Below are 14,499 nucleotides of genomic sequence, written 5' to 3'. Positions count from 1 at the left end.
CAGACAGCACTAAAAACAAGCAAAAAAACTGAACATCCTAACCTGATACCTACCAGGAGTGAACCACTTAATTATTCATGTAACGAATTACAGGTTAGGGGGATGGAGGGGGGGTCGGTTGCTGACAAATGAAGTTACCTACTCAGATGGAACGTTATGGTGAGTACATAACTTCTTTATCTGAAGTAGTTAACTTAATTTGATCAGCAACCTGTGGGACAGAGTCCCCAGCTACTAAAAACTTGGGAGGTCCTCAAGGAAGAATATTCCAGAGCACTGCAGAGCCAAAGGCTGCCCTCCCTCTGGATATCAGATCTCATTTATAATGAGAAATAAAGATATGAGAGGAAGCCCAAGTAGCCGCCGAACAAATATTATCCAAGGGTACCCTTGACCAAAAGGCAACAGAGGTAGCCATAGAACGAGTAGAATGAGCACGAACCCCTATGGGCTCAGGCCGACCAGAAATTTTGTACGCGAGTAAAATGCAGTGAGATATCTACCTAGCTAGAGTCACCTTCGTTACTGGTTTGCCCAAAGATGGCTTAGCAAGGGAAACAGACAGCTGCTCCGACTTACACAAGGCAGCTGTTCCGTGCAAATAAAAGCGCAATTGTCTATGCACATCTAATGAATGTAGTCTGTACTCTCCTTTGTTCTGGTAGTTAGGAAAGAAAACAGGCAGATTAATGGATTGGTTGATGTTAGCCTTGGAAGCCACTTTGGGTAAAAAGGAGGGATTAGTCCTGAGGGATACTCTTGTCCTTATGGAAGACAAGATACGGAGGTTTAGTACAAAGGGCCTGAAGCTCCGATACCCTTCTAGCTGAGGTAATAGCAATCAAGAAGGCAGTTTTCCAAGACAAATACTTTAAGTCAACCAAAGCTGCAGGCTCAAAGGGGGGACCAGTAAGACCCTGGAGGACTAAGGTTAGATCCCACGGAGGAACCGCATTCTTGACAGGAGGTCTTAAATGAAAAGCACCCTTCAAGAAGGTCTTACAGATCTTAGAGGAAGCTAAAGGCCCAAGATTGTCTCCTATGTGGAAGTGGGAAATGGCCACCATTTGAACCTTCACAGCTGAAGAACTGGCCCCCCTGATGAAAGATGTGGGATAAGAACTCAAGTACTGCTGGAATAGGAGCTGTAAAGGGGTCCAAATTCCTTTGCCCGGCCTAGATAGAAAAACATTTCCATTTACTGTTGTAGACTTTCTTGGTAGAAGGTTTATGTGCCGCCACCAGGATGGATTTCACTGCGGACGAGATGCCGGGAGTCCTAGCCACTAACGGAACTGGATCAACCAAGCGGAAAGCTTGAGGTCATCCAGGTTCGGAGTTTTTAATCCCGAAGGATGAGAAATCAGATCCGGAATGGGATCTAAGATCCAAGGAGGAGCCATGAGATGAGACCATAGGTATGGGAACCAGGTTTGACGAGGCCAGAATGGGGCTATGAGGATAACCTTGCTCCCCAACCGATGAGCTTTCTGCAAGAAATTTGTCATTAACGGGAGAGGAGGATAAGCATAAAGAAGACCGGATGGTCAAGCATGAACTAGAGCGTCTCTGGGGGTCTCCCCCCCGTGGAGAGATTAGAGCGAAAAACTCGCTGCACTTTGCATTCAAAGGCGATGCGAACAGATCGCAGCAAGGTTGACCCCATTTGAGGAAGATCTGCTTAGCTACTAAGGGGTTCAGAGACCACTCGTAAGGTGAGAGGATAGTCCGACTTAGTTTGTCTGCTAGAATGTTGGACCGACCCAGAATGTGCGTTGCTAGCAGAAAACGGTTGGTGGATATCACCCACTCCCAAACTCTCATGGCCTCCCGGCAAAGGGGGCAAGACCTGGTTCCCCCCTGTATGTTGATGTACCAGACCACTGACATGTTGTCTGTCTGAATTGCAATAGTCCCTAGAGGAAGAAGGGCATGGAGAGCTTGCAACGCTAGAACCACCGCCCTCATCTCAGAACACTGATATGCGGAACGATCTCTGTTGCAGTCCACGTGCCTTGGATGGTTCTGTCCATGCAATGCCCCCCCCCCCAGGCGAGAAGTGTCCGTGGTCACCATGGCTTGGGGTAGAGGCATCAAAAAGGGCCACCCTTCCTGAAGTTCTCGGGAATGGAGCCACCAAAGCAGGGATTCCCTGCAAACCTTGCTGAGGGGAATCAGGGAGTACAACGGATGTCGAAGGATGGACCACTGGACCTGTAAGGTCCATTGAAGAACCCTCATATTCAGGCGGGCTAGGGGTGAAAGATTGATAGCCGCCGCCATAGACCCTAGAGCCCTCAGGACTAATTCTGCTGGTGGGGCCGGAGACTGGAGAAGGGCTAAGACATGGAGAGTTAGGTTGCGGAGTCTGTGTGACGTCAAGAAGGCCTTGGAATGAAGCGTGTCTATTCTGGCCCCTATGAAGTCCAGGACCTGAGCAGGCTGAAGGGACGATTTTTTGTAATTTATGGTGATCCCCAACTGGTGGGCCAAACGCATGAAATAATCCCTGGTCGAGTACAGAAGTTGTCTGGTGGGAGCGGCGAGGAGCCAGTCGTCCTGGTAAGGAAAGACCTGTATTCCCAGAAGCCTCAGGTGGGCCGCTACAACTGCCATGACCTTGGTGAACACCCTGGGGGCTGTGGTGAGGCCGAAAGGGAGGACCCTGAACTGATAATGACTGGCCCCTAACCGAAAGCGGAGAAACCTCCTGGATCCCCTGTTCATTAGAATGTGATAGTACACATCCTTGAGGTCTATGGAGCACATCCAGTCATTCTCCTGCAGAAGGGGGAGAAAAGACTGAATGGTGACCATCCGGAATTTCTCCTTGGCAACGGACAGGTTCAATGCAGACAGGTCGAGAATTGGCCTCAAGTCCCCCGTCTTTTTTGGCACCAAAAAGAACCTGGAGTAATTGCCTAATCCGGACTGGCCTGGGGGGACGCGCTGGATGGCTCTTTTTCTTAGCAGCTCTTTTATCTCTAAAGCTGCTGCCTCCCTTTGATTGGGTGGGACATCGGGGAGGCACCCCAATTGAGGGGGAGGATTCACGAAGGGAATAGAGTAACCTCTGGATATTATTCGGAGCACCCAGCAATCTGTCGTGATGGACTCCCAGTGTGCTAGGTGTTCTGAAAAATGCCCCCTGTCTGCCTCCAGAGAGGAGCAGTCAGGCAACCCCTCAGGGCTGCTGCGCAGGTCGGTCGGAAAAAGGTTCCCTTGACCCGAAATTCTTCGGCCCCCCTCTGCCTCTGGGCTGGCGTCCGCCTTGTCCCCCCCTGCCTCTGAAGGACGAAGGGTCCAGAGCGAAATGGGATTGTTGAGATTTCCAGAACCACATCTTCTTTTGTCCTCTCTGGTTCCTGGAAAAGGACCTTTGAGGAGCCGAGAAGCGGATTCCCATCTTTCTCGCTCTGGAGTAGTGTATCGTGGACAGTCTTGCCAAACAAGGTAGAACCGTCAAAGGAAACATTCGCTAAGGGCACCTTGAAGGGTTCCGCAAAATCGTAAAGATGGAGCCAGGCATGATGCCGCAAGGCGATGCCTGCTCCGCTGGCTCTAGCTGCCCCCTATGTGGCATGGGAGAGAAGCCGCATAGAAGTGTTGGATACCGCGACTTTAGAGTGGCCATTCGTGTCAAGAAGGTTCTTTTGTCCTCGGCCGACATGGACTCCGGGGGTGACGCAGCGCACTCTTTGATTAGGTCCCGGTGAAGGCGAATCACATGTGCCAAGTAGTTCATTGCCCTTATGGAGAAGGTGGCTGAAGTGAACATCCGCTTTCCAATGCGGTCCATCGTCCGAGACTCCTTGTCGGGAGGATGCAAAGAGGAACTTTCCTGAGCTTGTTCCTTTTTGGTGGCAGCCGCCACCACCAAGGCATCTACTGGGGTACCTTTGCTCCACGCCGTCCTGTCTATCGGGGGACTAAGGATTTTATCTGGTCTCCTGGGGATTGGCTCTACAATGTCTGGCTCCTTCCACACCCTGGTAGTTATGAGATCTACCAGGGGGTCGGCCGGAGGGGACACCCAAGAGGTAGATGGGCCTGCGTCAAATGCCTCCAGAAACACAGACTCATCCGAGGAAGGTTTTTGGATTGACCCCCCCCCCCCAATGCGCAGCATCTCCATGATGTCTCCTAAGGAGACATCTTCGGTGGGTGATCTGGGGGAACCTTCCCCTTCCTCCAAGTCAGTGTCTTCCATGAGGGACTCGAGGGAGTCCAAGTGCCTCCTTTTACACTTTTGTTTGTGAGGAGCCTCCTCGGGGGGGGGAGTCCGAGGAGGGCTCATCAACCAGGTCCTGTTCCTCTAGGGGAACCATCTGGGACGTAGACGCAGGCTGTCCCTGGGGCTGGATGATGGAAGCCAGGCCCATCTGCGAGGGAATGGCGGGTGGATCCATAGCACGAGCCAGGGGCCTCAAATCCCTCGAGAGGACCCTCTCCATAATGTCAAAGGCCGACAGTGAACCGCTCTCCCTAGGATCCGAGAGCAGCCCCCTCGGATCCAACGTGTGGATCGGTGCCGAAGCGATCAGACCCGAAAGAGAAATGTGCTCCGACCGCATTGGAGTCGAAGACACACTCACCCCTCCGGATCCGAGGCTCGGCTCACAGCCCCGAGAGCTTGGATCCGAAAAAGGACCCGACAAACTCGAGGGTACAGCCGGCGTTGAAGTAGCGATTACTATCGGCGCCAACTCCCTGGCTCCGACACTACCTGGATCCGACGGCTCTGAAACCCGATAATGGATCGGAGAAGGAGCAATGGGGGCAAAGAAAGGGGTCGAGCTCCCCCCCCGGAGGAGGGGAGGCAAGAGCACTCCCATCTGCATCTGGGCCTGGAGGAAGCGATGCATCATCCGGTCCATGTCTGCATCCGAAAGGCTCCTAGTTGACCTAGAAGAGGCCGCCTCGACGACCTAGAAGGTGACCGGGTCTCCTCCTCTGGCTCTGGACAGAAACGTGGAGAACGGAGCCGAGAGGGGGAAGACTCGGAGACATTCAAAGGAGAAAGGAGCTGCTTAGCCGGCGGAGCCTAGAGATCCGAATCGGCCCGCCGCTTATGGCTCCTGTGCCTCTGCCTCTTTCCTTCTTTCTATGCTTGTCTTTCTTCCTGACGTCCCTCTCTCCCTGGGACACAGTGGGAGTTTGAGTCCCGGCCAGGGGAGCAGGAACAGTAGGCTGAACAGCCGCAGCCGCGGCTGGTGCCACTGAGGGAGAGGAGGAAGAAGCAGAATCCACGGGCAAAAGGCCCGCAAGGATTAATTTTGTCCTCCTGTCCCTCAAAGCCCGGGGGTTAAAGGCAGCACAAATCAGGCAGCCTGATGATAAATGAGCAACCCCCAGGCAAATAACTCACTGAGTGTGGCCATCGGCTGGGGACAGCTTATGGCCACACTCCGAGCATTTAGAAAATACGGCCTTAGGGCCTTCGGCCATGATAACTCACTCACACACCCTCACAAAGGGAAAGGTTAAGACCGACTACAAAAACAATTTAAGCTAAATAAACTAAGGGTCGACTAACACACAGACACACACAGACACACACAGACACACACACACACACACACACACACACACAATTTTTTAGAGAAAAACAGAGTAAATAACCCTATGAAAAAACACTCACAAAACCGCCAGGAGCTCGTCACTCGTGCTTCAAGAAGCCGCAGAAAACAAGATCTGGGGACTGGAGGGAGGTAACAGGGTATTATGGGTAAGGGGGAGGAGCTTGGAGCTCGGATCTCTAGCTTGGAAAGTTGCCAGGTCGGATCCGATACCCACAGGTTGCTGATCAAATGAAGTTAACTACTTCAGATCATAGCAGTAAAAATGAAAAAAGATTATTTTACCCAAATGCATGACACCGTCTTCTATGAAAGCAATGAAAAATACTTCTGCTCCACTGCATTATCCTTTACAAAAAAAAAAAAAAAAACTATCTCATATCATGTACAAGCCATGAAAGACACAATGTACTAGTTATGTTCTACATGGACCATGAAGGGGCAGGAGTCTATAACACAGGAATCAAAAAGAATTTGTCCACAAAAAATTCTAGGTATGTCGGTTGTCTTATATTCTGCCATATGCAGTTTTGTTTGTCTTTTTGGCTTTTCCCGGTTAGGGGTCGCCACAGCAGAACTCCGGTCCGCTAATGATTTCAAGTCGATTTTTATGGTGCCGAGTTGCCAGCCCGATGCCCAACCTTCAGCGAAGGCACGCCCATTCACGCATGTCTTTCGGAGGCCACTTGACTGCGAGGAGGATATGCAGACTCCACACAAAAGGGACTCCAGCCGAGAATCGAACAGGAGAACCTCTTGCTGTGAGGTAACAACGCTACCGCTGTACCACCGCGGATGGTCCTTCTGCCATATGCAGTCCACTGTTAAATTGGCACAGCACATACATACTTATTTGTTATCCACTTGGCTCTGAAACTACTCTTGGTATATTGTTTTCCTGCATGCATATAGTGGGCAAAACTGAAACCTGAAGTTGCTGTCAGTATATTTGCCTTCTGCATGCGTAATACAATAAGACAAATGACTTCCAAGTAGATATAAATCAACGTAGCCGCGGTGGTACAGTGATAGCGTTGTTGCCTCACAGCAAGAGGTTCTCCTGTTCGATTCTTGGCTGGAGTGCCTTCTATGTGGAGTCTGCATGTCCTCCCCGCGGTCAAGTGGCTTCCAAAAGACATGCGTGAATGGGCGTGCCTTCACTGAATGTTTGGTGTTGGGCTGGCAACTCGGCACCACAAAAATCTACTGCCAATCATTAGCAGACCGGAGTTCCGCTGTGGCGACCCCTAACTGGGAAAAGCCGAAAAGACAAACAGACCTCAGACACAAACAAGGTTGTAGTCACTCATATGGTATCGAATAAAAAAAAAAAGTAAATGATAAACAAATTTGATCTGAACAATACCAAAATATAACAAGTTGTCCTGACTTAACAGCAAACAGTTTTGTTCTACTTTTGCTTTATTACTGTAAATGCATATTAATCTTAGCTGCATTGCTTCTGGAGGTATAAATCAGATGCATATAAAACCTGAAGGAATGAGAAGATACTGCATGTGAGGATGTCAAACATACAAAGAAAACAGCATCAGGATGGTATGTGGATGATGAGAAAAAAACAGGATCGAATGGGGAGGACAAACCACACACTGACTGATAAGCATGGACTACACACAGGAAGTGGTAACATGGTGTGATTCTGCATGTTTATCCCCCCCATCCTGTGTGAATTATTTGAATAAATGTAGATTTGTGTCATATAATTATTGTATAAGCTGTGCAGTACAAAATTAACCTTTTCCGTTTTGAGCAAGTAGAAACATGCATACTTGCAAACGGCACCTCATCTGGCGGGGGGGGTGAGATTTTGATGATATCTGTATAACAATGGCATGCTAATCCCCTCTTCCAACTGTAAACAATAATGGGCCTAAGACTGAAACCTTATGGACTCCACAATACAAGAGGTGCGTATGGACTCCACAATACAAGAGGTGCGGTAAAGAAATGTTCAAGTCTTTACACATCCTTTGGAACTGGCCTGAGAGATATGATGTAAACCAGTCTAAAACCACAGAGGAGTGAGCGCAATAAGACTTGAATGCTCCATCAAAATGCACGATCAACAGTATCAAATGCAGTCAAGACATCAAGGAGGGCAAAACAAAGTAAAAGCGATGGTATCTGAACATTAGGATATCACTTACCGCCCAAATGAGGACAGTTTCTATACTGTTCAGAATGCAAAACCCAGACTGAAACAGATCCATGAGCCTATTATAAGTAAGATGGGTCCGAAGTTGCTTAAAAACAGCTTTCTCAATAACCTTACTTAAGAATAAAAGATGGGAGACAAGACCTGGAAATGTGTCTTTATATAGTAGCTTATGTGCAAAAGTAAGGTGCATAAATTTAGTTTTGTTTTCAAAGTCTATCCAGTTTCAAGATGAAAGTTGGGCTGCAGATCTATAAATCTTACAGTAGGGAGAGGAATGTTGAGTATACTGCTTTTTTCCAACAGCAGATATTCCATACAATAATTTTGGTAGGATAAGTGTGCCCTAGTAGACTGCATGACAACAAAAAATTGCTTACCCTGTGGAATGAACAGAGTTTCTAATTTATATCCTTTCTTATGATATTTCAGTTTTTTAAAGAAGTTTATTATCTCTAGTGGTAACTTGGTAATTCCACTGAGGTACAGATTTCTAAGTCTGCTTCCTTACTTCCTACAGCGAGTGTGACATGTCATAAAGTTGGTCAAATGACAAAAACTTGTAGCTTAGTTTCTTTCTCACTGAGGATCAGGCTACTTTCCTCTATCCACATGCTGCTCTGGTGGCATACAGCAATAAAGCCCTGACTATGACCCAGAAGACCTTGGTTCGATTAGCAGCTCAGGTGACTGACAGACTGGCAGAGAAGGATGGGCTTGCTATATTGGGAGGAGGACTCTGACATAGGTATCTCCTGTAATAATCCCCAATGCAAGCTGGGGAAATCATTGGGAGGAGGTCAGTCTATAGACAAGATGTGTGCGTGTGTGTGTGTGTGGGGGGGGTAACCTGGCTGAGCTGTCAAGAAGATGATGAGAAGCTGGTGCTATGTGTGTGTATTGTATGACTACCTCTCAGATTTAACCACATCTCCATGTGGGAGAAGAGAGTGGGTAGGGCATAAAAGAAAAAGAAAAAAAAAATGAATGGAAGCAAAGAAAGATGATCGCCTGGGGTGCCCTTAGGATCCCTGACCAGTCTCAGCATACCACACTAAGTCCTGCTGGGATAGGGAGACTGTCAGGTAGACCCAGCAAGATGTGGGACACAGGGGTGCCAGGCTGGTAACATTACAGCAGGACAAAAAAAAAAAGAAAGCAGGGCACTGAGTCAGCTTTGCATTTGACTGATGAGAGTGGGTGTATTTGCAGAACTAGGCGTAATAGCAAAGTCATCAGCATAATGAAACAGTTTTAAACTCTGAATATGCTGATGTGCATCACTTATGAAGATGGTAAACATCAGAGGACCCAGAACCGAGCTTTCAGGTACTCTAGCCCTGCCTATGAAACTTTGTGATATGGAGTTACATTAGGTTACTAATAAACCACTTTATAACATGCAAGTTATATAGCCTAAAGCTTGAGATTTCTGTAACTGGATGCTGTAAAATGGCAGTGAATACTTTAAAAAAATGCAAAAGTAATACTGCAGTGGTAAGTCCATTATTGTACTGATTTGCAATGATCTCCACTAGTTCAATTACGGCTATCTGTGAACTATGGCCAAGTTAACATTCATTATAGGTTAGTGCTTTCTACAGAGCATTACATAATCTGTAGTTCAGAATTACCTACTTTTCAGGAATTGTAGACATTGGGCTTAATATTATGGTTGGTCTGGATATGGAAGGGGATGGAGATGAGCAGTTTAGTTTCACAACAAAATGTGAAATATGCAGAATACATTTCTTATTTTACAGATGACGGCTTCTACCAAAAAAGGCACCCATACATGTTGCATGAAAAGAGATGCCAGTGCAGGACTGGGATCTAGGTGACTCCTGTTACTGAAGAATGAAGATCGATAATGTTATTTTGGAGAAAGAAAAATGTAAGTGCGAGCAGAAATATTCTGCATTTCAGTGATGATACTTGTAGACTGGATATCCATCTTGCCTACCCTGGGAGAGAGGAAAAGGGGAGGATTTTTTAGCACAGGATGACAGCCTTTAGTGGTGTGACTGAGGGTTTCTATCCTAGCTTAATATTCAAGGCACATACTGACAAATGCTCTCAGTCTAACTGGTCTTAACTCACTGGAAGTTGGGCATGAGGGGAGGGCATTACAAAAAAAAAAAAGTTCCTGTAGCAGCAAGTTTGATTTTGTGTTGAGAAACCTCAATTTCCTCTCTGACTGCAGGATAAATAATGAATCAAGTTGGAGGGTCATTTGTTGGGCGACTCTTGGCATCCGAGATCAAGGATAGACACCAATGGCAGCTAATAGTCAGTTACACCAGCAGCCAAAAAGTTAAAACAAAATGAAAAGTGTTGTGTATAAGCAACTAGGAAACTCTGCAAAAAAACCCCTAATAATTAAAGACTGCAAAGCCCACTACTCCAAACGCCAGTCCTTGCACTCAACAAATCCCAAAAAATTCTGGGACTCCATCTCATCCATGCTGCATCCTGGCAACAAAAAAAACCCCTGCCCAGACTCCAACCTCTTCAACCTTGAAATAGCCAGCCAGTTCAACTCATTCTTCACAGACTGCATAGCTAAACTATCAGCCTCCTTTCCACCCCCTCCTCCACCACCACCCCCTCCTGCCACAACCACCACCTCAGTCATCAACCTTCCTCCACATCCTTCTGCCTCAAGCCCAACCCACAAGCACTATAAAAAGACTTCTCCTCAAACTCTGTCACAATGCACCCGACAACCTTCCATCCACCTTCCTCAAACAATATGCAGACAGCACTGCCGATCCCATCTCTATTCTTATAAATAGATCCATACAGGAATCATACATCCCTTCTATCTGGCACCATACTTACATTATCCCCCTCCACAAAGGTGGCAAAAATACTGATACCACCAACTTCGGGCCTATTGCCATCCTTTCCTCTCTTTCTAAAATACTAGAGAAAACAATACAAGCACAACTCATGGCACACCTAACACTAAACAATCTCCTCTCCCCTAGCCAACACGGTTTCCGCCCTGGCCATAGCATCATGACTGCCCTTCTTTCCTTTCTTGAAACCATAAACCTCGAATGCGACTCAGGCAAGTTCATATCCACACTATTCCTAGATCTGTCAAAGGCCTTTGACACCATCTCACACACCCTACTTATATCCCAACTCTCCACCCTACACCTCTCTCCCACTAACATCGCCTGGTTTTCCAGCTACTTGTCCAACCGCCAACAAGCTGTCCAATGGAAAACTTCAACCTCCCACTTCCTTCCCACACCACAGGTGTCCCACAAGGTTCTGTTCTTGGCCCTCGTCTCTTCAACCTATCCATTAACAACTTTCACTAATCCATCCCAGACTCATCTATCATCCAATATGCAGATGACTCAACAATCATCTGCTCAGCCTTCTCTCCCTCCGAGCTCCTAGCAAAAACCTAACTAGCCTTCTCCAAAACAGAAACCTGGATGCAGTCTAACCATCTGGTACTAAATGCAAATAAAACCAAACTAATGTTTTTTTTCCCCTACCATAAACTCCATTGACAAATCCACATTCACCATACAGAGCCAAAACAACAGTCTCCTTGAAATCGTTCCCAGCACCAAGCTTCTTGGCATCATTATTGATGAAGACACCCACATCCACTCAGCAAACAAGAAAACCCACCAAACGTTAGGTCTCCTCTACAGGCACAACCACTTCCTAAGCCTCTCTACCCATCAAACTCTTGCATCCACCTTCCTACTCCCCTTCCTTATGTATGGTGCCCCTCTTTTCACCAAACTCCATCTTGGCCTTCGGTCCAAACTTAAATCCTGCTACCACAAGATCGCCAAATTTGCAACCAATTCAAAAAACTCATCCCAACACTGCCACTCCTTCTTCACCCTCAACTGGCTTGAACTTCCCAACTACCTCAGTTACCTAACAACTCACCATTGCCCACAAGCTCATCTTTAAACCTGCCAACTGCCCAGCTCTCGCTACTTCCTTAAAACCTTACATTCCCAACCGCTCACACAGATCCAAAAAACAAAATCTCCTTCAGGTCCACAAACCTGCATGACCTCCTGGCCCATCTACTGCTGTCCCATTCCTTAGCTAAACAGTGGAACTCTCTCCCCACACACCTACGCAACCTAACTAACCATACAAATTTCAAATCTCAACTACTCTCATCTTTCTTCCAAATGGAAATGCCCTTGCCACGCTCCAACTTAAACCCCCCCCATTCCACCTTGCACTGACTCATCCAACTACCTCTACTATTACTTCATCCCACCCAAAACAATCCCTCCCCTACCAAAAACTAATTGTATCTCTAATATCTATTGTACTATACTCTCCAGTCTCCATTATACTATTACCCTCTCCATACATAATATTTTCCTAACCTACTAATGGCTAGAAGCTATATATTTTGAAATCTTAAACCTACAACTGAGTTTATAACAAAAATATTCACTTTATGTACATGTTGAAATTTCTGTATTGAATTATACCTTTTCATTTTTGTAATATTGTGACAAGCCAATTGCAAATATCATGGAGCTTATCTGTAAATGTTTAATTAGCTGTATGAACTATGTCCTTTTGTAACATGTGAAATGTAACTTGCAATTATTGTGGAGCTTTTCTCCCTGGCCCTCCACTGAAAATGGGCTCTTCTTGGCCCAGAGGCCTTTCCCGGTCATCAAACTTAAATAAAATAAATAAAAATAAAAAAGGGGGCATGCTACTTTATGAAAAAGCTATGATTGAGCGTAATTACTGCTGCGGGTTGGAAGCACAATATTTGTATGTTGAATACTTCACATGTAGTATGAAAACATGTACATTTCAGGTTGTTAATCTTGGCCTGAAACTAATGGTGGGAAGTCAGCAAGCTTTGGCAAAGTCTTGAAAGCAATCAAGTACTGATTTTATCATCAGTGACAGTATGCACTAAAGCCTGCATTACAGTATTTGTGTTGTTGGGCTGCCTCTTCACACTGAAGGAATTTAGGAATGCCAACTGGTGAAGTAGCCAACAGAGGACAAGAGGTTCTAAGTACTGAAAAGAGGTATACTAGATAAATATCACTTTGCACAAAAGTGAACAAAATAAAATTACGTAAAAACAGTATCTGCTCTAAATGAAAGGTTTACCCTCAGAGTGCAATGGTGTGTTGGGAATATGGCAGTTAGCAACAAAAGTTAAATACATTTTAATTGATTATTTGTTCGGGAAAAGAAAGAAGTTGGGTAATACAAGAAGATGATGATAATGGAAAAAAAATAAAATAAGGAGCTGCTCAAGCACATGAACTCATGACTGCCTGACAGTGATAATGCAAGTGTACACGGTTATCACTTCTTCCACATCTAGAAAGAAGCTTTGACATCACAGCCACAAGTTTTAGAAAATTGGACAAATGTTAAAGATGTAACATTCAAACAAAATCATTAAGGGTAGTAATAAGTTCAAGTGGCATTAAGAGATTTTCTTTACAATTTCCCAATTCTGAATCATTTCAGTTACCACACAACCAAGCTTAGTAGTAATACACAATGCAAATAAATGAATATAAAGCGTTCATACCCTGTTATCATTCTGGTTGTCATTGAAGATATAACATACCAAAGATGCCTCAGGAACCTGGCATTGAAAGCCAAACTGTAAAGTAGCCTACAGGAAAAAAAAAAAAAAAAAGATAGTATGCACTTAAGAAATTTGAAAAAAAAAATGGTTTGCCTTTGAGTTCCTTGTGTATCTTTATCTACAGTAATAAAACATTTTTAACGTCTATGTTTTAAACTACATTTGGAATAACTTCACCAAGCACTCTTGATAAATAAACCAAAATATGCTTCAATTTGTTGTCAATTCAGCAAAGCAGTGAGCTGTAATATTTTCCTTAAAAACATAAGCAATTCTGCCACAAGGCTACGTGCTGTTCTATAAAATGACCAAGGGCTCCAATGATGGCTTTGTGACAAGTATTAACACTGACGGACAGATGGTGGCCTTTCTGGAGTACACTAGGTAACATGCTGGGCAAAGAAAGTCATCACTGTTAGTCTGCTGTACTTGGTTGTTATCATAATAAAACAAAACACCATGTGGTAAGAAACTTGCAAACAGCCATGGTGGTTTACTTCAGCCTTTTCTGTAATCCCTTTCACCCGGAAAGGATCAAATACAGGAAATACCTGAAAAAATGAACATGAGGAAGCAACATGAGGGTGTAATAATAAACAAAAGTATTTTGTTTAATACTACTCTGGAGTAAAAAAAATTGGCTTAGAAGTGATAATATGACAAAAAATGAAATGTCGGTGACTCTAGTAGATTAGAGAGATAAAGCCATGAATACAGTCCAGCTGACCCAGATTCTAGTAGCAGCTTGGGTGAATGGAGTGTCAGTGAGGAGTGTGAGTGCTCATTCTGGGGGAGAGGGCACTTGGTGACAGTCCCTATGGTCCAAAAAGGGGAGTTGCCTCAGATGTAATCAAAGAGCATGGGAGAGTGTGGAAAAGCAGGTAGAGTATATAAAATTTGACAAAAATGTATGGAAGCACAGACAGCTGAGCCCCCAGGACACCCTTGTGATCCATGACTGGCCCCAGCAACACCAAAGTCAGGGGAGTAGTAGGAGGATGGCTGGTAGACCAAGCATGGATGTGAGGAACTGGGTGATGGGCTGGTATAAATAAGGACCGATGGAGTCCAAAAATAAATGAAAATAAAATAAAAAAATGTCTGCACATCGAAGA

The 14,499-nt window shown here is 45.5% G+C and overlaps 1 protein-coding gene across 1 annotated transcript in view; it reads right to left on the bottom strand.

Moving 5' to 3' along the window:
• Positions 1-14,499, bottom strand: part of UBE3C (ubiquitin protein ligase E3C) — a 2,314,788-nt gene that overhangs the window by 1,168,647 nt on the left and 1,131,642 nt on the right. Inside the window, exon 12 of the mRNA XM_044064789.1 lies at positions 13,325-13,411. Coding sequence (XP_043920724.1) covers positions 13,325-13,411 — 87 coding nt within the window. The remainder of the gene's footprint in view (positions 1-13,324; positions 13,412-14,499) is intronic.

This window comes from Protopterus annectens, chromosome 3.part0, assembly GCF_019279795.1.
Source record: "Protopterus annectens isolate FY-2018-M chromosome 3.part0, PAN1.0, whole genome shotgun sequence".
In the NCBI taxonomy this organism is placed as follows: Eukaryota; Metazoa; Chordata; order Ceratodontiformes; family Protopteridae; genus Protopterus; species Protopterus annectens.
This window is presented reverse-complemented; position numbering and strand designations above follow the sequence as displayed.